The sequence below is a fragment of the Hetaerina americana genome, unplaced genomic scaffold (assembly GCF_022747635.1).
Source record: "Hetaerina americana unplaced genomic scaffold, ioHetAmer1.1.p SCAF_9, whole genome shotgun sequence".
NCBI classification, from domain to species: Eukaryota; Metazoa; Arthropoda; class Insecta; order Odonata; family Calopterygidae; genus Hetaerina; species Hetaerina americana.
In genome coordinates this window covers 5,866,235-5,890,539 of record NW_027287538.1, presented here as the reverse complement: position 1 = coordinate 5,890,539, position 24,305 = coordinate 5,866,235, and the positions used below count along the sequence as shown (strand labels likewise).

Sequence of the window (24,305 nt, the reverse complement as noted above, 5' to 3'; positions counted from 1 at the left end):
GAATACCTAACACGAGGGTCAAAACACTACGGCCGGGGGCACTCTCCAAACAAGGGAAAGGGCGCCATGATTGTGTGGACAAGGGAGGGCAACGATGAAGGGGATTAATGAGAGAAGTACGAGCCGAGAATGGTAAATGCTGTTTCCAAAGAAAGGCGAGCGATCGCCAAATGGCAACCCGAGAGGGATGACGGACAACTCCTACCTAGGAAATTAAAACGATTAAGGCGAGGAAGTTTCGGGGTGGTAGGAATGAAATCCTATTTTTTTCCACCGCTTCCAGGAGGAGAGACTTAAAACGTGAGATGGATGTGCCATGGCCTTTGGACGAGGAAATTGGATAAAGTTTTTTTTTCTCGTTTTGCCACCCACTCACCAGGAGGAATGGTTTTTTTTTAGCGCGGTGGGAATAGCAATCCCCTCTGCCATCATCCTCATCCCTGTGGCAAAGGGGCAATTCATTCTTCTTTTTTTGCACGCGAAATAACAAAAGGACGGAGAAATTGAAGGTCTCTAAAAGTGACTGGCGCTGGACTAATTTTTTCAGGATATCGCTTTTGGACCCTTTTTATTCGCCGTGTTTTGTCAAGTTGGACGTGAAAAATTTTCCGAGATAAATAGAGGGTCTGTCCCAAAAAAGTAAGTAGAATAAAACGGGGGAAAACTCTATTCCAGATCAAAGTAAAAACTACTAAAACTCTTCAAAACAGCACCCTTGTGCATTCATCAACGCACCAATGGCAGCGCCTCTGCCAGGATTCTGCTACTTTTCTTCGAATGCGTCGACGCGACCCTTGTTCAGGCACCATGGGCTCTTTGACATAATCCAGTGGTCCAAAATGGTACTCAAAGGGGGTTGTAGTTGGGTCGTACTCGAAGACCGACGTCTCCTCAATAGAAACCACCTATTCTCAAAATTCGGTTCACTCTCAGAGTGGTCTAGGAGGTCCAAGGCAAGATGGTCGCACAAGCAGTCTTCCGACAGCACCTCGGGGACCATCTCGGTACACCTTCCTCATGGCTAAATCTTCTGTAAGAATTTAATACACTGTGGTTTTCTGAACATCTCATCTCTGCCCTCTTTGGCTAACATCCTGACGCTTTGGGGAAATTCAAAATTGAGAACCTGTGTTACTTTTTGCACATTTTCATCACACTGTGTAGTAGATGGATGTGCAGGGCATTACTCATCGTCAACCTACTCTCTACCCTCCAAGAACATCCCGTGCAAGGAGAAAACCATCACTTGGGACATTTCTACGTCTCCATAAGCCTCTTTAACCACGGTCATGACCTCCGAACCCTATTCTACAATCTAAACGCACAATTTTATTGCATATCATTCCCCCATGGAAAGTGACCTCATGATTTCGTGTCGTGATCGTCGAACAGGGGTCCAGTCTAGTCATCAACCTGCACATTGTCAATGCCCACAGTTAACTGACGTGGGTCACGTTGCTTTTCCAAAATCTCCCATTATTACATTTCCCACCACAAATCTCCCCACCCCAGCCATCTGCATAGGTGCCAAAAAAATCCTTCTACTTATTTTTTGGAAATACCCTGCATATGCTATCGCGAGGACGTGTCACTAGACTGGAAAAACTAGAGATTTACATGAGTGGAAATACTCTTTTTCCCGGTTCATCAATCAGGAAGGACGAATCGTTGCCTTTTTTCCTCGGGAAAGAACAGAGGAAGATCGTTTCTGTTGAGTGAACATTTCCCTACGTTTTCCGGGTGATGGTTCAGTTTGGGTCGATCTGATTTTTTCAAAGTTTTTTGCGCAATTTTTCACTCGTTGGCGGACTCACCTCTCTCTTCGAATGCGGATGTTATTCCTATTGCAATAATTCTAGACTGAAATGAAATGCAAGAAATGTTCTCTGGCACCTTTAACAGGTCCCACAGGTGTTTGGCGAAAATTTTGGGAGGAAAATCACACCAGTGATTTCATCCCCAAAATTCTACATCGTGAAGAAAAAGGGAGGAGGATGGACAAGAAGGAAGAGTTGGAGATCCGGAGAACAATGAAGAAACATCCTTTACTCAATGACATTCTGTTTTAAAACGTATCACCTCTCCTGGAAGCCTCCCTAGCAGTAACAGAAAAACAGAACCTCTAACCCCTTCCCCCTAACTCCCATTGACTCCTAACCCGTACCTTTATCCCCATTAGCCATTGACTCAAATTATACCGACCAATGAAATTTTTCCCCTCTCTTAACCCACCTTCCAATCCCCCCCACTCACTAACGCTTTTCCTGGTGTTTCCTACCCTCTCCCAAATTCTTTCGTACCTACCCCCATACTCCCCTCCCCGCCCCCTCTTCCCACAACTCCCCCACCCTTTCCAGAAGAGGGTATATATACAATGATTGTGACTTTAAACTTTGTACCTGAGGATGACGCCGTAGCGTCGAAACTAGTCGTACCTGTAATAAAGTGGTGGATTGGAACAAAGTGTTTCTTTTTCATTTATTAAAATGAACTTCCACAAAGTTGAGGCTGAAACTATTGAACAATTGGAGAGATTAATTGTAGAACAGATAGATTTAAGATGTTATATTTCCAAGAACGATAATGACGGATCAGAATAACGTTGTCCGACCGCGCTAGAGGGGAAGAGGTATTTTGGTTCGAAATTAGTCTGGTGTGTTATCACCCCCTGCCACACACCTCACGCTCAAGTGGTCTGCAGGGTACTAAACAACTAACTAATAGCTCTGTTAAACAGTTACTTTCTCGTTATCTTCCGCAGTTAATTTGCATTTTTCAGAGGTAAACACCCAAATACGGGGGTGGAAAACCTATCGCACGCGTGCCTACACACGGGCTGGGCTTGGCACACGCAGGGCGGGATGAGTGCCACGGTGATCATTTAATGGTTTTGACACGCGAGTCTAGAGTAAGCTATTATTGCTCATTTAAGTGGTGGATGTCAATCGCCGAAAGGGCCGCCATCTTTGCTACAATGTTCCAAGTTCCACTTCGTGGACTGTGGCGCATACCTTAATTCACAGTATTACGTGAAAGCATTTCGTTCCTTCAAAGCCCCCGACATCTCGCAGTGCAAGAGGACGCCTCGGGAGCTTAACTGGTTAAAGTACTCGGCCAGACATCGAGGACATCCGGTCACGCCAAATATTTGTACGATTTGAAATTATTGCATTGGAATGTATTGAGTTTATTATCAATACTGTGTTTTATCTTCATTAAATGGTCTCACAATTATTATGCATAAAACTTGCTACTCAATGCTAACAAAATGAAAGATACTATTTAATGTGTAAACAATGCGTTATATTGTATGAGAAAGCATCGCACAGGGCAGCCTATGCATCGATCCTTATTCTTAGCGAGTCGCTTCGCTTCTCCGCATTTCTTTTTTCTTTTTCAGTCATCGTCGTATTGAATGTGCCGTGGCGCAAAACTCTCTCTGAATTCTAGATCTAGCACGCTTAAATCCTTGCTGATAGAGTTTCCGCCGCTTTGTTACTCATCCGCCTCATCCGATGGGAACTAAAAGTTAGATAGATAGATATTTTAGTACCCTGCAAGTCACCACTTGGGTGTGTGACAGGGGGTGAATACACGTCGGAATCACTTTAACCCGAATATTCATACCCTTACCGCGGTCGGACAATGCTAATCTGATGATCCCTTATCGGGCGTGGAATATATGACATGTAAAAATCTATCTATTCTACACTTAATCTGCATAACTTTATTTGCATAATCTTTCCTACCGTACTACGATGGGGACAATACATTTTAATAGCATTGCTAAAGTGATATCCTTCCAATCTATGCAGGAGATTTAATCTGCAATTTAACCTTCGCTCCGTGAGTGATTTCCAGCCAAGCTCCTCTACGCTGCACGCGATCCAATTCGACAATTTATCCAACTTCGTGAGGATCCCATGTAGTACTTGCAGCATATTCTAAATGAGGCCTAACCAACTAAAGATAGCATCTCTCTTCGACCTTTTCATCACATTCACCGAGTACTCTTCTAATAAATCCTAATTTTTTCTTGGCTTGTCCACATATTCCTTCTAGTATGTGCTTCACCCAGGAGAGGTCGTGAGTGCGGGTAACGCCTAGGTATTAAATTGAGTCTACGCATTCCATTTCGGTGTTTAAGATGCAGTAGACGTTCGGTAGGAACACCTGAAGTGACTTCTACTTTTGAGCCAACTCCATCTATCACTACACTTTGTTCCCGACCATTCAAAAATCCGTTAATGCAACCCCGGATATTTTTATCTCCGTCATATCCTTCTAACTTTGTGATTAGTTTACTATGAGGTACTTTGTCGAAGGCTAAAAATGCGTTTAACTCCATTTTGAATCAGTCTGCACCATCTTGGCGATTTCATTCCTCTTATTTCTCGTAAGTATTTTGTACAAGGTGTGATCAAAAAAAAGAGAAGACTGATTTTAAAACTTGTTCATTTTACGGATACAGCTTAATCGAACTTGTCTCCCTCAAAGCACATGGCTTGCTTGACTACACACCTTTGCCAACGTTTCTTCCAGCTCTCGAACCCAGCCTGGTAAGCCGCCTTAGGGCTCCTCTTCAGATCCGCCGTACAATTATTTTTAATGTCCGCAATAGAGTTAAATCGGCCCCTTCAAGGTTGATTTTAATTCTGGAAACAAAAAGAAAGTTTTAAGAAACTCTGGGTTGGCATTGGCTTGATCCAGGAGTTCCTGACAAATCTCCACACGTTTTTGTCTCTGTTCATCAGTCAGTACCCGCGGGACTAATTTTGATGCGACGCGCGTCATGCCAAAAAGTCTGTCAAAATTGTCCGACAGGATCCAAAATTAATATTCATTTCCTCGGCTATCTCCCTAACAGTTAAAGGGCAATTTACCCGCACCAAATCGTACACCAATTTGACATGGTTGGGGTCTGTCGAAGTGGAAGGCCGCCCCGTTCGTGAATCTTCATCTGCCCGATTTAAAAGGACTGTACCACTCAAGACACTGGCTTCGACTCATAACTTCACTAACAAAGGCTTGCTGAATCATTCCAAATGTCTCCGTTGAACTTTTGCCAGGTTTGAAACAAAATTTCACGCACACACGCTGTTCCTCTAGCTCCTTCATTGCTGCCGTTGCACGCGGCGACGAACAGGTTAAGACACGTGTTTAACACGCAACACCAATCGTTTTAGTCGTCGGATGTGTCGCTAGATGGCGCACTGTCTCTCGTTTCGATCCGTTGAACGGTTTGCGCAGAATAAAATCAGTTCGGTCTTTTTTTGAGAGACTGATTTTGATTCACCAAAGTTTATGAAATATTTAAAAAGATTTCTATGTGAAAAAAATATCCCAGTGATGGGGGAATAATAATTGAGAAGGCATTTGATTTTGACAAGCAGCTTAACTATTTGTACTTGCGCACTATTTTAATTACTCTTCATTGCCATTTTTCAACACATTTTACTCATCATAATGTCGCCTCCAAATCAGCATATTCATCATCGGATGCCACTCCAGTTTGTTGGCAGAACCAAATCCCCGACACATTCACCTCCAACTTAAATCCCAATGAATCTCATTACCAGAATCCATAATAATAATAATAATTAATCATCGGTATAATTACAATGATTAATGTACTTAGCAGGTGTTCAAGTATGACGCGCGGATTTTAAGCACCAGATGGTGCACCAATGCAGATCGTGGTACGAAGATTTGGCACTAGTGCCATTTTGTTGTGTGCCATCAACAAGAAGTGTCAGACGCGCGCACGAGTGATACATTGAAATGATTTTTTGCAAAGTGTTGTTTGTAGCCGTGTTCAAATATGCCGAAATTTCTCTTTAACATAGAGCATTAATTTTTTTTACTCATTTGATGAAAACTGCCGCTGAATCAAACTGCGATTACTTCAATAAGCTTACGGTGAACATCCTCCATCGCAAGATACGTGTGAACGACGGTCTGGGGCGTTTCAAAAGTGGAGACTTCGATGTTGCAGACAAGGGACACGGAAATCCGCCAAAAATATGTGAAAAAAATGGCTCCATGAATAGTTCGCGGCAATAGGGAAAGATTTAATGCTAGCATGGTATCCGCCAATCTCCCGAAAGATGGGAAACGTGTCTAACTGGAAATGGAGCTTACTTTGAATAAATCCCTTTTTATCATTCTTCCGAATTTTTATTTTTTAATCCGCATTACGTACACCTGGCATATACACATGATATGATAATCATAATAGAAGACATTTTTATCAGGGTATTTTGTCTAATATTCAACAAATAAAGTATACATGGGTGGTCTGAAAGGTTTCCGACCTCAAAAAATTCAGAACATTTCAGAAAAAAATGTCTTTTATCATTGTTAGGTCGGAAAATTTTCAGACCGCCCTCGTAAAACACACAAAATGCAATTCGTGTGTAGTTGTAGTTAGTTTTTGCAAGGATTAAAAATATCCCGCGGTCGCCTTTGTAAATTTTGTGTGTGCGGTTTGTGAGGCTTTCCAGAGACATGAATGCGTAGAACGAGTACATCCGAAAGCAGTTGTGAAACCTTTTGAGATCATGCCGTGAATCTGGAAAGAACGTTATTATTGAAACAAAAGGCGGCATTCACGTAATTAATAGCGTTGCACCCTTTCTCCCTCTTCATTTTGACGAGCCGGCGGACCTTTATGGCCATTGAGAATCCGCCTATCAAGCGAAATTCGCCAAACTGGGGGGTACCCATCATCGGCTCCGATTGGTTTGACACAGGGAGAACCCCGCGACTCGACCCCTTTGCTGTGACACGGCCCTTTGGAAAATGAAACCCAGACTTCCATGGGGTACCCCTCTTTGCGCCAACTGCGGTTTTTTAACGAAATTCTCCAAAACCTGGATTTTAATTGGTGCCTTCGCTTTCCAAAAAAAGGGTTTGGCATATTTTACTGACAAAGGAAGACACATTATGACACACCCTACCTAAGAGAAAGATTTTACCTCTTAAAAAATTCACTGCGGGAAAAATGAGATGAATGAATGGCGAAGGATTGAGGGAATTCCTGTCGTGGATATATTTCTTGTTCGTGGCTGTTATCGTAGAATCAGCTAGTGCGATATTATGTCGAAGTCAATTTAGTGCAACAACAATATTTTTTTCTTTATTTATTTCATATTAATCCGAAAACAGCACTTCGGCCTTTACATCGTACTTTAAGCAAAAATATAAAAATAGATAATTACAAACGCCCAAGCCCTAGATGGAGAAAAACCCACCTTGGCTGGAATCAAACCCGATACCTCTGTGTTTGCAGGCTTTACCCCGCCACCACCGGGACCGACAAAAGAAGGGAGGGATCTAAATTGGCAAATATTTATTTATTGATGAGAGAGAAACTGAAAAGATTGTATCTGAATGCCTTTGCGTTCTCAGAAAAGCCAAGGAAGGGAATCCATTGAAATGGTGACAGTAGGGTACTTGAGTTATAGGGAGCGCTTTTGCTATGAGAAGAAGGGGAGTCAAGAAGTGTTTGTGGGACACCGCGGAAATTGACCAAATAAAACTCTTATTTTATTGATTTAAAATATACAGCCACTGCTGATTCATCTACATAGAGATAAAATTATCGGAGAGAATTGCGTGTTTTCGTTTGATGAAGAGAATAACGGACGGTGAAGACTCAAATCTGGAAAGCTTCAGCTTCGTCATCCGTTCCTCGCTCCCCCCCCTGCTCTGCGAGGTGTACTCAGCAAATAAATCCATTGAGGGATTCATGGAACGATGCCATCCCGAGAGTCTAGATATTGTACAGTGTCTTCAGCTGATCGCCGATTGGATTCCCCTTGGTCCTCTCGAAGAGATCAGTGGCATTTGGAATTGTGTGCGCGGTGGCAGAATCGGAGAGAAAAGGGAGGGATAACAGGCCCGCTGCTTTTCTAAAAAGATATTTTAGAACTCTGCAAGACACTGCTAGGGTGTGTGGCATGGGTTGAATACACACTAGACTAATTTTGACCCGAATATGACCCTAACGCGGTTGGACAATTATACTGTAATTCTTTATCATTTGTGGAAAAAATGACATCATAAACCTATCTGTTTGACCCTTAATTTCTTGAATTCAACTGACATGATCTCTCCTAACATAGTGCGATGGGGAAAATGTGCAAATATTGTTTCTCTCATAATGACGAACTTCCACCACATCTCGCCTGAATCTGTTGAGTATATAATAATACATTTTCAACATCATTGCAAAAGAGACCCACTCCAATTTATGCAAGAGATTTAATCTTGAATTTAACTTTCGCTCCATTATATGATTTCCAGCCTAGTTCTTCTAATATTTTGGATACGTTACTAAGTTTATAATAACAACGATTTAAAAATATATGCCTCGCGTACGCTGCATGCGATTCAATTCAGCAATTGATCCAACTTCATGAGGATTCCATATTATACAAAGTATACTAATGGCATATTCTATTAATTAGACCCAACCATCGGAAGATGACATTTGCTTGTGGGCCGCCAATGCCCACTCTTCGCGGCTGGGGAGTGGAGGGGGATCGAGGCTGCAGCAGACCGTGGGTGTTGATTTAGCTGGAGATCCTTCCAGGTGCAGACGTGATCACCATTGCTTATTCCACCTCGTCGAATGTGGAATTCGCCGTCATGGTGACGACTCCAGGCGTATGACCTTGACCGCGCTTTCGAGTGCCCCGCCGTAATTGATACGGCGGGGATGGATAGATGGAAATCGCTTCCGGGGGTTCCGGGAGTAGGTCTCTCTTACTTCATGCGTTCCACCCTGCGAGCATCGACGTGCGTGCGTTAGAATTCAGTCACATACGAATGCATGTTTGCTTAACTGTGATGAAAAGTACGAGACAATTGGCGAAAAGGTTCAATTATCGCTTTTTTCACAGGCTACTCCTTTTATTCGTTTTTTTCGAGATCGCGAACTATGAAGAGGGAATGAGAATATTGTAAACGATCAGTTCAGAAGTGTCTAGCTTCTCTGGCATTTTCTACAGGATGTTTGTTCTCTTGGAGTATAACATGGGGCTTTAATGCTCCCCAGGGTTCTGATGATATCCTGCAAAATCGGAATTCCTCGTTTTAAACCAAAGAAAGTTTTTGTCCCACATATTCTGAGCCAAAATTCAATTTTATAAACAGTTTGAGAATAAATGACAAACAAGCGTGAATTTCTGAGTATTTATAGTTTTTCCCCCCAAACATCAATTAGAGTTTGAATTGAATGAATTAGCACCATCATTTTGGAATCATATATTAAAAACAAACGTAAGGATCAAATTAACGATTCCCATTCAGTGCAATTTCAAGCCAATATCTTGAAACGCATAAAGTTTATTCTCCCCATATGCATCATGCGTCGACTTAGTGAAAACTTCCTGCCACACACGGGTTTTCACCTGCTAAATTGAATCTGACTAATGTTGGCTTTTTCTTTGTTAGGAACCCATATTGCATTGATTTTTGAGAGTCATTCCAGATATATCAGCAGGTTTCGCGAGCAATATCTGGCGCTAATACGAGCTTAGAGTATGTCTGTCGCAAAGGTGCTCGCCGAACATAGTGATATACTATATTTTGCTATAACCTTTAACGGTTTTCGATGATCACCTGTCACAACTAAAGAAACGGTGTCCATAGTCACTTGGGCAAGAGCAGTGATCCGAGCTCAGGGTCCACCTTCCTAAGAAATTGATTAGCCCCATTCTTCAAACATTTAAAATCTATCCGAAATCCAGCCGGGCTATATGAAATAATCAACTCTCAATGAGACGTCTGCACCTTTAAATAAGCCTTGAGTGACGATTTCTTTGAGCGAGAGTAAAATTTCTGCACGGCGGTCCATAAAACCAACGGCTAGCGCCGAAGAAACACTACAATCAACGAAGTAAAAAACCATTGCATCTTTACACCAAATTTTTCAATCGGTGAAACTAGTTTAAACACATCGGCGTCATCCTCAGGTACAAAAATATTCCTACAGGTCACTCATATACATATATATATATGTAACTTAAACGAAAATATCACGGCTGTGAATAATAATGTACACCAACATAGCACAAAGCAGAAAAACAAAAAGACGGAAACACATATATTCTGAATTTTCGGTGGTCAAACCATCTTTCTAAGGGAGATAAGGAACTGCAAACCGCCATATGTGGACCATATATGTGTGTATATATATATATATATATATATATATATATATATATATATATATATATATATATATATATATATATATATATATATATATATATCACTTTTTGAAAGTCTCACGGAGGTAAATAATATTGTATAACACTTACGACTACTGGACACAGACAAAAACACAGAAACACGCAAAAAAGAGACTCACTATTTTTCGAATTTCCGTTGGTCATAGCCACCTTCATCAAGGAAGAGAGGGATAGAACTCCTAACATTCTTCATCTCTGAGTACTTTCTTCCTCCCTTCATCCCGTCCAACATTCCTATCCTGCTCCTTCCGTTTCCTCGTTTGCCTAACATTCTCCCCTCTATTACAGTCTTCAGCATCCCGACGTCGGTCAATATCCCCTTCATCCACTTTCCCTGCCTCCATAGAGTTGCTCCCAACAAACCCCTCTCTTCGCCCACCATAACAAGTACTTTCTCATTTTTTTCTTCTCTGTCCATTTTACCTTCTCCATTCTTCTCCACACCCGCATTTCAAAAGCCTCCAGTCTACGTCTATCCTCCTGCTTTAATGACCAAGTTTCTGCGCCGTACATAGCTACGCTCCATTAATTAATCGCTCAATTATTCGCACTGTTGCTAAACCTGTGTCTAACCAGAATATAATCTAGCTGATATCTCTCTGAATCACCTGGCATTTTCCATGTATAATTGCGTCTTTTGTGGTGTCTAAACCAAGTGTTGGTGATGACTAACCCCTGCCTTTTGCAGACCTCAACTGCTTTCTCCCCGCGGTCATTGCTCGTGCCTGAACCTTAGTCCCCCACCTCATCACCATCTCTTCCTTCACCTACCGTCGCATTCCAATCCCCCATCACTATCAAATGTTTCCTTGCAGGAAAGCACGCGATTACGTCCTCTATTTGACCGTACATCCTATCAACCTCTTACTCCGTACGAGTACTCGGTGGCATGTATACCTGAATAATAACCAAGTTCGTCGGTTCTGCTTTTATCTCTACTAGTAATATTCTATCCGTTACCTGTTCCATGTTGACTATGCTTCTTCCTACCTCTTCATTTATACTACGGCAACCCCTCGTTGGCTCTCGTCCCCGCCGCTGTATATTATCTATAATTATCAATCCAGGAATCCCCGCTATCCTTCCATCTCACCTCGCATAGACCTAAAATATCTATATTTCCCCTTTCCATCTCTCGCTTAACATTCTCCAATTTCCCTGTCCTCATCATTGTCCTAACATTCCACGTTCCTATTCTAACTGATATGGTTTTCTTCTCCTGCGTCTTCTGTCCTGCTGCTGCTGGTTTTCCCTTGCAAGGGTTTCGTGGGATGACGACCGCGGAAGCCTTGCCTCCCCCGCTGCCGGGCACGACACACGGCCGATTGGGTCGAGCCCCGTAGTTGCCAGGACTCAAAATCTCTGTATAGTCCATCGCTAAATCTTGGGAGTGATAATTGAGGTGGTGTCCCGTGGTTTTTCCCAATAGTGTTTTTACGTGACGCCATCTGGCCGCTCCACTGGGGTCAGACGCCATTGCAGCCGCCTCACTGAGGAACAGACGCCGCGTAGACTCGTCTGGCTCGACCTATCTGGCATGGGTGACCCTACCGGGAGCAATTAGTATTGCTCCCGCCAGCACAGCTCTAGGGGTTATCGGAACGCACAAGCCCTTCCACCTCGTCAAGGTTGTAGTCCGGGGAGGGATATATATATATATATATATATATGTGTGTGTGTGTGTGTATGTATGTATGCATGTATATGTATATATATGTGTATATATATATATATATATATATATATATATATATATATATATATATATAAAATATCTTCGAAATGGAACGCTCTTCGGCGACGCACAAATGTGTAAAAACACAGATTTAGATTTTTAGAATATAGAAACACAAAGAAAGGACACTCACAATTTGTTAATCACGTTTCGAAATCTGTGTTTTTACATACGTATATATATATATATATATATATATATATAAATTGGGCAGCAACAAACAATATAAGAACACATTAAAAGATGATTCACTCGTCGTTTCTTGATCATTTCGATTATCATAATGATTACTTCTATATCTTCCGATGAAGACGGAGCAGATGTCCGTCGAAATGATCAAGAAATAACGTGCGAGTGATCGTTTTATGTGTTTCTATATTGTTTGTTGGTGTCAAATTTATTATTCAACACTTCCTTGTACGTCAACGAAAGTGAGAAAACACAGAAACACACAAAAAGGTAACAAAAAAAGTAACAGGTAAAAAAACACGTTTTTTTTACCTGTTACTTTTTACCTATAGGGAAAGGTAAGGGGAACCTGCAGAAAAATATATAAATATAATCGTAAAACCATGCGCAGTCGCTACCTTGTAGGTTAATAATTATTATGTCGAGCCGACTCCTGGGGGATTGCGATTACAAGAATTCTAGTCTCTTATTGTTCTTGGAAAAAATGACCATTTAAACCTGTCTGTCTTGCAGTCAATCTCTCTAATCTTACATTCGTGATCCCTCCGTTCGTAATACGTTGGGGTTCGTATTATGTTCTTGATGTCATCGGAAAAGGACCCTTCTTTAAATGTTTTTAATAAGTTTAATCTATATTGTAAACGCGGCTGAAAGTGACTTGACCAACAAAATTTCGAAAACGTGTGTTTCTTTTCTTTTGTGTGTTTTGTGTTTTTGTTCGTTTGGGCTATTTTGATATACATTATTATTCATATCCATGTGGCTTTCAAATGATGCGTTGAATTTTGAGTTACCGAATAAAAGATTTGGCGGAAAGATACATTTTCTTTTCCTTCGGCGGTCATAGATTTCCGCGAAGTTAAGCCAGAAAATATCGAATATAATATAGTCAAATCAACGATTCTTCGTCACGCATACAGTACTTCAAATTCAAGCTAGCGATAGAACATGCATATGAATTATGCGAATAGAACTTTTGATCGCTCCATTGTGAACGCCTTCGTATGCTGAAAGTGGGCATAATTTGTAGGGAAGATGTGAAGGGAGGGGGGCTTATCCATAAGCTGAGTGCTTTCGTAATTACTGAATACCGTAAGGGCTGTGAGGTTTCATGGGGGCTCAGGGTTTTGAGGGATGGGTTGAAGACGCATTGAGGCGATCGAGGAATTCTCAACACATCGCTCTCATTTCGAAGCAACAGAAGAGACTGCGTCCGAGGACAGCCATTAGTCTGCGATCGGCGAGGAGCGTGTTGTGGGGTGGGGGATGAATGGGGGTGGAGAGAAAGAGAATGCGGCGGAGGGGGTGAGGGGGGGAAAGGGGCCGAGGAAAAAATTAATTAATGCCCAAAAGGAAATTCATAGATAGCACTAACCTCGAGGGGAGGAGAGGAGAGGGTGCATTTCGTTCCGGGATCGCTCGGGTGAGGTGGAAAGGGGGTTGGGTTGGGTCGAAAAGGGAGTGGGGCGCAAGGGGGTGGGGCGCAAGGGGGTGGGGCTTAAGGGGGTGGGGCGGAAGGAGGTGGGCTTCGAAGTCATACCACTTGGGGCAGCGAAACTCCGGAAAAATACTCGTGCATGCGTGTTTATTTTATTTTGCTTCCGTAGCGTGGCGTGAAATTCTCTGGACGTTTTGATTAAAACCACGTTCTCACAGCGTGAAATATTTATTTTTTAATTTTGTATCTGCTCCGGAATAAAAGGAACAGAACTCCTGATTCGTGCGCGGAATTTCTGAAAGTGATTTACGAGAGAAACAACATTTATTATTATATATATACATTATACATTATATATATTATATATATATATATATATATATATATATATATATATATATATATATATATATATATATATATTCATTCACATGGAAATAGATCTAAAGAAAAGAGATAAAAGACGAAGAAAGGAACACAGCTCAAGTGGTTATAGCATTGATCCTGGCTATTCGAAGGATCCGTGGATCCCGGTCAGGGAAATATTTTTGCCCTCGTGATATACTCGTTTCCACCTTCCCCACCTCTCTCGTGTCCGTCTTTATGTGTTCTTATCCATGTGAAAGAATATGTGAATATATATATATATATATAGTGTTTGAATGTGTGTATGTATATATATATATATATATATATATATATATATATATATATATATATATATATATATATATATACACACACACACATTCAAACACGAAATCCCGCCAAAGGGCGAACAAATACTCATTTATATAGAAACAGATATAAGGAAAAGGGATAGGAACACACATAAAGGACAAACACAGGAGAAGTGGGGAAAGCGGAATCAGGCAGATGACGAGTGAATACATATTTCCTAGACCGGGATTTGAACTCCGGATTTTTCCACTTGCCGGGCGGAGGCTGTAAACCACTTGAGCTACCCAGGAAACGCAATTTACACTGAGATCTGCGATGCTTTATGCAACGAAGTGCCCCGATTCTTTGGCCAAGAGATTGCGTTAGGGAGCTATTTCACCCACCAAAGGAGAAATAGACAAGATATATATATGTATATATATATATATATATATATATATATATATATATGTATATATATATATATATATGTATATAAATAAATATAAATCTTCATGAAGTGAAATAGTCCCCCAATCGGATCTCCGGGTGGGGATTACTGGTAGAGGAACATTAGCCAAGATAGACAAATGCAGGATAGGGATATTGAACGTTAGATAATTTGGAGTGTGCGGGAAGTTGGAAAATGCCAAGATGGACATGATTGAAAATGGACATCCTAGGATTGAGCGAGATTAAGTGGGCTGGGGCCGACGACTCCTGGAGCGACGGATACAGGGTGATATAGTAAGGAGACGAACAGAGAATTAAAGGAGTAGGCATCATATTCAAGAAGGGGTGGGCAAAAAGAGTCAAATCGTGCTGGAAATGCAGTGAAAGGATTCTGATGATAAGACTAGAGGGAGTGATACAGACAGTGATAGTACAGGTTAACATCCAGCCAATCAGAAGAGGAAATAGAATAAGCATTCGAACAACTGGTAGAAGTCATAGGAGGAGCAAAAAGGAAGGGGGACCTAATCGTGATGGGAGACTGGAACGCGGTGTTTGGGGAGGGCTGACAGGGAAGGAAGGAGCGTGGGACAGTTCGGATTGGGAAAACGGAGCCCAGCGGGTGAAACGAGAAGAACGTGGTAGTGACGAACACCCTCTTGGAGCAACATCGGAGAATAAGATACGCTTGGAAGATGCAAGGGGACAGGGAAAGACACCAAACTGACTGCGTCCTCGTGGGAACGAGATATAGAGTTAAGTTGAGCAATGCAAGAGCTACCCCGGCGCAGACATAAATAGCGATCACAACCTGGTGATCATGGACGGTCAACTGCGATACAAGGAAATTAAGAAAGTGACACAGGAACCCAGGTGGAGCATAAAAATGCTGGAGGAAAAGTAGGCAAGAGACAAGGTCACCACGACCATTGACAGAAAAATAGAAGAAATAAAAGCGACTAGCATAGAAGGACGATGGAAGGTATTGAAGAATATCATAGCCGAAGTAGCAGATGAACAACACGCGCGTAAGGCGGCAACAGCCAACCAAACGGCCATGGACAACAGCTTAAATAAGAGACCTCATAGAGGAGAGAAGAAAATACAAGAATCCAAGAAATGAAACTGAGGAAGCCCTTTACAAGGAGTTGCGGAACCATACGAGAGTGCAAGAAGGCCAAGGAAGAGTGGATAGAAAGCTGCTGCAAGGAAATCAATGGCAACCAAAGGAAGAGAAACAGTGAAACTGCTTATGAACTGGTGAAAACACAAATCGGAGTAAGAAAAACAAAATCCAACGACGTCCAATATGATAATGGAAAGATACTGTCAGAAATGAAGGCATTGGGAAGAGAAGGAAGAGGAATACATTGAGGATCTCTATCAAGGGCCCACTCCACTCGAAGGTGACTTAATTGAAGAGGAAAGCGTGATAGAAGAAGACGAATGGGGCCCGGAAATACTGAGAAGGAAATTCGACCGAGCCGTGAAAGACCAGCAGAACAACAAATCACCGGGAGTTGATAAATAAAAGGAGAAATTATGATTGGGCCAATGTAAAGGACACCCTATTTGAAATAATGGAAATGTCTACGATAGTGGAAGACTACCTGAAGACTACGAGAAGAGTTTAATGATTGTAATACCGAAGAAACCAAGAACAGATAAATGCGAAGAAAGCAGCCTTACTTCTAACATCGAAAATTCTCCCTCGGATAATCAGCCAACGAATATAAGGAAAGGGGGATGAGAGCCACTCGGAAAACCAATTCGGATTCAGCCAAAACTGAGAGCAAGTGATGGAATAGGGTACCGGAGGAAAAATTGATCCATGTAAACAAGCCATTATATGTGGCTTTCGTGGACTTGGAGGAGGCCTTCGACAATCTCGAATGGAACAAGATGTTCAAGAAACTAGAAGCGCTTGGATTGGACTACAACGGCAGAAGAATTATCCATAACCTTTACAAGAATCAGGTCACAACAGTGTAAACAGAAAATGGAAGAAAAATAGAAGCCAAAATAAACAAATGAGTAAGACAAGGATGCAACCTCTTGCCAGCAATATTCAATATATATCTGTAAGAGGCAATAAAATAAATACAAGAATTGGGTATCAAAGGAGTCAAGGTAAATGGAGAAGAAATGAACATGCTGCGGTTCGCAGTCGACATCACAGTAGCAGCAGAGTCACGAGAGGACCTTCAATACTATGGACCAAGTACTTCGGGAATATAATATGAGCATCAACACCAAGAAGAAAACGAAAATCCTTGAGTGTGAATGGGAGAAGCTGAATGCAGAAATCACAATTCGAGCGGTGAAACTAGAGCAAGTGGAATCCTTCATCTACTTGAGGAGCAGTATAACTTGACGGAAGGGATGGAAGAAGCTCGACCGACATCAAGCGAAGAATAGCCCAAGCAAAGAAGGCGTTCATTGAGAAGAGGCAACTACTACTATGTTCAAAGAACACAAGATTGCAAACAAGGAAGCAGTTCGTCAAAGCGTTCTTATGGAGCATGGCATTCTACGGATCGGATACATGGACCAACGAAGAATACGAGAAGCATTTGAATCTAGGTGCTGGAGGAAAATGCTGAAGATCAAATGGACAGACAAAGTTAGGACCGATGAAGTATATAGAAGGGAGCAAAAGGGCCATCAGAAGAGCTCTGCGGCCAAGAAGAACTAGATGGATTGGACAAACATTGAGGCACAATGGATTAGTTAGAAACATAATAGAAGGAACAACTGAAGGGAAGATACAGCGAGGAAGGCCAAGTACATGGGGAAAATTAAGTAGGACGTAAAACGAGGGACCTATCAGGCGAGGGTGAGGGAATTAACACTAAATAGGGAAGAAGTGAGGGTTGCAGTTGACCAATCTTAGGATTGAAATACTGATGATCATGATGATGAACTTTGACTAATTTTTTTACGGTAAAACGTTTGCCTTGAGTGCCAAATGCAGATGTGGATTTGGGCAGAGAGGTTTTGAATTGTAATGAAGGTTCACCTTTCAACGAACGGAGCCGAGCGTTCGCTAAATTGTAATGACTTATGTTCCTCGAAGGGCCCACCACTACGTTTATTTGAGTCAAATAAAGAACGTCCATTACAGAATACTCCCTATGAATTCTCGATGTTGATTAATTTTACATGCAAATGATTACATTTTAACACTGCAAAAGAATTTAAACGCTTAGATATTTGTTAAGCGTTTGGTTTAGTTAACTGAGTTATTAGTTTTACTGAGTTATAAAATTGAATCTTTTAGGCCTTAAAATCCCATCCTTTTCGGTTGAGTGCTTCCCTGAGGTAATATTAGGCCTTTCCTAATTGCGTTAATGGTGTGATTTCCCCCAAGGATATCTACCGACACTTAATCATGTAAATATATAATTATTAGGATTTAATTTTTTCAGATTTTGGTGTTTCACGGCAACCATAGCAATCCTTGTAGGCTTCCATTCTGTCTTCACATTTCCATAGAAACTTGATGATTATTTATCGCTTCGTAGCTGATGACGAACATGGGACTTTTTCCAATGGGTTTTGCTTTATTTTTCATCGCACAAGTCGGGCGACAACTGCCCCTTACCCCTTAATCCCTTGTCAGACAATGCCTTGATAGGAAGACAGCCGGATATGTTAGTGATCAGTTTTTTACCCGTTATCGCCATAGTATCTCCCCTGTTTAATTTTGCGCCAAAATATTCATAAAGCACTCGACGAAAATTTCTTTTATCATATTTAAAATGAATTAGGAGTAATATTTTTATTATAAATTTTGCATACTAAATATTTTTAACCACGCAATGTCCCTGCGAAGGCTCGTATATCATCCACGAAGATAGAATGAAATAGTCAAGCGTTTTTTCTTAAAGGTTCAATAAAAAAGCATAGGTTACGTCTTCGTTCACGGGAAATGCATTCATCGCATACTAATGAAGACAAAAAAATGGCTCTCTTCATGGATTCCAGCCCGACTCTGTCTTTTAAAATAAATTTAAGAAGGCGGGAAATTGATTTTCTTCTTGGCAGCAGAAATCGAAATCCACGGAAGTGATAGAAGGGAGAAAAAACGAAGTAGCCAACATTATCATTTATAATTCCCTGAGGACACACCAAGATTATTCGTAGAGATTTATTACGCCGGATTTACAGTATTTTGGTGTAGTCATTCACAGAAATAAATGATACATGAATTAAAAGGCAAGTAGCTTCTTACCTTGCGGATTGGGTGAGAGCCTGTGAACAGTGTACGTGGAGGGGACTTCATCAGTGACCGTGGATAGAGCTCTTTTTACATAAATTAAAAATAAAATATCGAACTAGATTAACGAGTAAAGCTACCTTTCGAGAAGCGATTTCCTTTGATTTAGTCATCTTTTGGTGGAAAATTGTCACCCTGGCGCCTAGTCTACTGCTAGTCATGCCTACGAATGAGGCAGAATGTTCGTGAAATCTGTTAAATCGAAAATCCTACACATCTAATCGGCATAACTTCCACCGTTGTCCAGCTATAAACATTAAAGTACATGAATGAAAAATGTGACACGATATACAAGGTCTGTCCCAAAGGTAGTATGACTTATTGTTTTCCCAGATAGACGGACGGATGAGCGGTAGTTTCTCCGGCTGAATTAGGGGGAGGGGAGTCTCGGGAAAGACTGGTGGCGGTTAACTACCAGCATTCGTGGAATGCGGATCGATCGTCTGCGAAACCTCTATAGCGTGACCTCGTTACGTTCCGTCACGAACCGGTTTTTGGAACAGCGCTACGCCATCAAGTTTTACGTGCAATTAGGCAAAACCGGGGAAGAGAATAATGACATGTTTAACGCAGCTAATGGTGATAACGACATGGGTAGGTCGGGTGTTTTTGATTGGCAAAAGTTGATGTGGGTGGGCAGTGAAGATGTCGAAGATGCCGAACGTTCGGGATGCCCATCCACCCCAAAAATGACGAATATCTTGCAATAGTGGATAAGCTTTGTTTGACAGAGATCGCAAATTAAGTGTATGAATAGTTTTTGATGAACTTGGCATCCCTAAAAGTGATGTCCATCGACTAGTGACCGGAAACGTGGGCATGAGAAAGGTGCGAGTGAAGATGGTGCCGCGAGTGGTCTCGGACGAACAAAAGGAAACTCGCACGCGGATATGCCAGGAGCTTCTAGACTATGCCTCAGCCACCTGACAGCCCTGACGTTGCCCCACCAGGCTTCTTCCTCTCCCCCGCCTAAAATGCGTGCAAAAACGACGTCGCCACTGATCTGGGGAAGCGTTACAACAGGTCGTGACGAGGGAGCTTAGCAGCATTTCGAGCGCCGCCTTCCAGAAGGCGTACGAAGCGTGGAGAACCCTCTGGCAGGGGTGTGTGGACGCACCAGGGTGCTATTTCTAAGACTTATTTTGAGTGAATGTATCAATTCTGGTAATATATAATTTTTAATGGACTCACAAATCTGGAACAGATCTGGTATTTAAAATCGTGGAAAGTTGGAACTCTTGATTCCTTGGAGAATAGTGAACTTTGACCACAAAAAGTATCTTGTGTTACAGTCAATTGGTGATCTCATGAGAATTACGTATGCACAGCTGGAAGTACCGTGGAGAAGGTCACCGAAAACGTGATAGGAATCGCGCGTCAACGTGGTAAATATTTGGTTTTCGTTACCCTGGCGAAAAATGTGACCAGTGAGCTGACCGTTTGGTTATATTTCGTAATTGGAGAGTTTAAAAAATAAATGAAAAAGGAGTAGGTTAGATGTGATGCACAAAATAATTAAAAATGACGAAGCGTGGGAATGTTTATGCAAGGAGAGAGGAAAACTAGGTTTTAAATGGAAAAGTACGACCACAGTTTTAAAATAAAAATAAGAACACAAAAGAAACAAGAAAAAATATTAATTTTTGAATAGGAGTACTGTTGAATGAAACCAGTTACCTGGAGGGTGGTTTGAGCCCTTTCCATCAAATTTTAGGAGTTTTAAGAGTAGGTGAATATGCAGTCTCAGGACAAAGGACTAGATAGAAAACTTAATTTGTCGGTGATTATTAATTATATTATTCCTAAAAATACGTGACGTGGACGGCGTGAGAAGTTGGATGGTATACGTATGTGGAGTCAAAACGGTGCGTTCCGTTGCACCATGCGATGCGAACCTCGGCCATGTGTGATGGTACAGCCACGGTTGGGAATTTGGAGAATCCTCAATTGGCATTATTTTCAATTGCATTTTGCTTCATATATGTTCTTCTATCTTATTATAAGGGTGAAACACTAGACCGTTGCCACTGGCTGCCTAATTGTCATGAAATATAGATATTAATAATATCTATCGACTACTTGGACAAAAGAGAAATTCCCACACGAACACCGAACTTCGGGAACACCGAAATGAAATGAGTAGTCTCAATTAAATACCTAGGCGATACCTTCACCTACGATCTCTCCTGGGTGAAACACATACGTGGGAATATGTGGACAAGCTAACAAAAATTAGCTTAAATTACTAATTAAATTTTATTAGAAGAGCACTTGGTAAATGTGATGGAAAGGTCAAAGAGAACTATTATATTTCGCTGGTAACGCCTCATTTAGAATATGCTGTAAGTGTATTACGGTATCCTCACGAATTAGGATCGATTGCCGAATTGGTTCGCGTGCAGCGTAGAGGAGCTAGATTCGTAAAACGTTGTTATGATGAACTTAGTAGTGTAACCAAATTATTAGCGGAGCTAGTTTTAGAATTACTCAATGGAGTGAATGTTAAATTTACATATTAAATCTTTCACATGAAATTGGAAGGATGTCTCTTTAGCAGTGATGATATTTAAATGCATTATTACCCCCATCATACTACGGTAGGAGAGATCATTTCAATATAATAATAGGAGAGATTAAGTGTGGAACAGATAGATATAAGATGTCATTTTTTCCACGAACGATAAGGGATCAGAATTACATTATCCGACCACGATAGGGTCATGTTTGGGTCAAAATTAGTCCGATGTGTATTCACCCCCTGCCACACACCCTCGCAGGACACGTCACGTAAAATATCTAATATCCAGTCTGGTCCTATGACGGGTTGTCGACAACATTCATCAATACTCATTTGTGTGCCGCCGGTCTGCATCGCTGTTAGTAGAGACTCTTAGGAGTCCATAACTCTGCATTTGAGTTCTCGCCTTTTGTTTCCCACGGTTTAAAGCCTTCTTCGACAAGATCCAACGTTCACACTGCGGGGACAGGGGGGGGGGTGGGGGTGTCGAAAGGAAGGTGGTCTCACTTGCCTGGTGCCTCCATATAATCTTGTGCTCTCGCGGGTTGGCCCTCACTTGGCACTCGAAGTATACGTCGTCGCCCTCCTTGATCTCGTTCGGGTTGAGTGAACTCCCCAGCTGAAGGCTCACCTGCGGCGGATCTGCATCGCAAAGTGGAATATTCATGCAAGCCACGATTAGAGAGAGAAAACATAGAGGAGGGGGGGAGGGAGAGGAGGGAGGGGGGAGGTTAGTGTGGGGGAAGGGGTGGGCTCTTCATGTGGAGAAAGGGTTTAGTTGTTGAGGGAAGGGCGCTGTCCCGGGCAACCGCACTGGCCTCGCCGCGTCGACCGACCACTTTACACGATGGTGCCCCATTAAATAACATTATTAAATCAAGTACGGTAAGTTGTACCGACTCGTCTTCTTAGGCGAAGGAAGCTCAGTTCGTGGTGGCTCTTTTTGAAGGCCTTGGCTCTAGCATTTCGATCAAATTGACGCCCGGGCTAATGAATACAAACTTTTGACTGACAGTTTGTTATATATGCCCCGAACAAATCCTCTCGATTCTTTAAAAAATTCGTTTAACGCCTGATTTCTGAGAGATTTATCACGAAAAAAATTGAAATGTGGCCACCCCTGGGACTCTTGGTGGGCATTGATGTGTAGTGCACTAACAATTAGCGTTGACAATTGCCACAAGATTCGAGATTGAGACAGTCGAACTGATGGCTTCAAGTATTCCTTTTTCCCGCGCACTATTCGTAGCAACGGTAAAAAGGGGGAGCGTCGGAGAAAGTAACTGGCTGCTGTCGCAACAACGAAATTGACAATACCGGCGAAGTCACATCTAAAAGATGAAGCATGACTAAGCATTCAAATACGCGTCATACATAAATGCTTTTTATCTTTTTACTGACATATCTTCAAGTGTTCCCACGCAATTTTATTGATTTATTTACTAAGAAAGTGAGTCATAATTTGGAAAGATCTTTTTGGAATTGCTAGAACGGTACCGTTCTGGATGAAACTTTTTTAGGAATCCACTTTTCCATTTTCATTGAGGAAAATTCCATGGAAAAAAGATAACGAACCACTATTCAAGAGTACTCTAAATATAGCACTAATAAAACGTTTCGTCCGTAAAAAACGGGAATATGTATAACGGTCATTTTTCTAGGCTTATGTTTCAAATTTAATCAATAATGAATTATTTGCCATGCAAAATTTGTCAATGGACAATTTTCATTTTCCTTTACTTATTTCCATGTTATAGTTTATTAAATTTTCAAAATGCACAAAGCTTAAAGTAAATATTTGAGTTGAAATCATAAGTTAGAACACATGTAACAATTCACATAATTGGGCGATATTGCCGATAGAAATGAGCATGTTACCATTAGGAGGAAAATTGTATCTATTTCTAATGAGGTACGTGGTAAGTAAATGGAGTAAGATGTATTTGTAAGAAGCATTTTAGAGAAGGAGGGAGAATCGATCACCGAGACTCATTGTCTTTTGAATAAATAATTAAGAATGAAAATACTTTCGAATTTTTTGGACGAAAGAGAAATATGGCGGGAGAAATTCGAATAAGAATTTCACCCGCCTTAGTGCAGTAGTTCTTGAGAGGAAGGTGGATGTTAAAGTTCGCGAAAGAAAAGCGAATATTTGGCGAGCGAGGAATTCTGAGAAGGGAGTCAGTTCTTTGGAAAGAGCGAAGTGTTGGGGAGAAATTGGGTAGTCGGAGAAAACAATGGCGGATGGGAAAAGAATTTCGTATTGTTCCGATGTATGTCCACAAGGGTGTGCTGGAATAATTTACAGTACCGATGCAGCCCCTTCTCATCAGATTACTACCTGGAAAAGAATAGGCAAATGGGGCCAAACGTCGGCTTTGTTTCTCCAACCCCGAAAACCGAATTCAGGACGGGAATGCAATCGCCTCGTGGCATCGTGACATTTCTCCATTGTCGCCGGTTTTTTCCATTCTTTCCGATGGCAATCCATAATGGTAATAACTGCGTTTCGCGTGAATGCTTTCAGGGAGAGTGTTAATCACCGGCAAGTCCAATCTACGCATCAATTTAGGGAGGAGGTAATTGGTCACACTCCGATATTAATTAGCCGTCTGTCGCAGTGCGAATGACGCGCTGTCTCCAGGTCCAAAATTCGACCCCGAAAAGCTTCGTATCGAATTAAATCACGACGAATGTTATCCTCCATCGCTGGGAATTGCTTATTGCCCCGACGTCTTCATGCATACTTCAGGAGATGAGAACCTTTTCATTAA

General features: G+C 41.6%; 1 protein-coding gene across 1 annotated transcript in view; it reads right to left on the bottom strand.

The window, feature by feature from the left end:
* The window catches only part of LOC139699004 (nephrin-like), an 874,868-nt gene that overhangs the window by 41,735 nt on the left and 808,828 nt on the right, over positions 1 to 24,305 (bottom strand). The window contains exon 8 of the mRNA XM_071597999.1: positions 22,043 to 22,173. Within this exon, the coding sequence (XP_071454100.1) occupies positions 22,043 to 22,173 (131 nt within the window). The remainder of the gene's footprint in view (positions 1 to 22,042; positions 22,174 to 24,305) is intronic.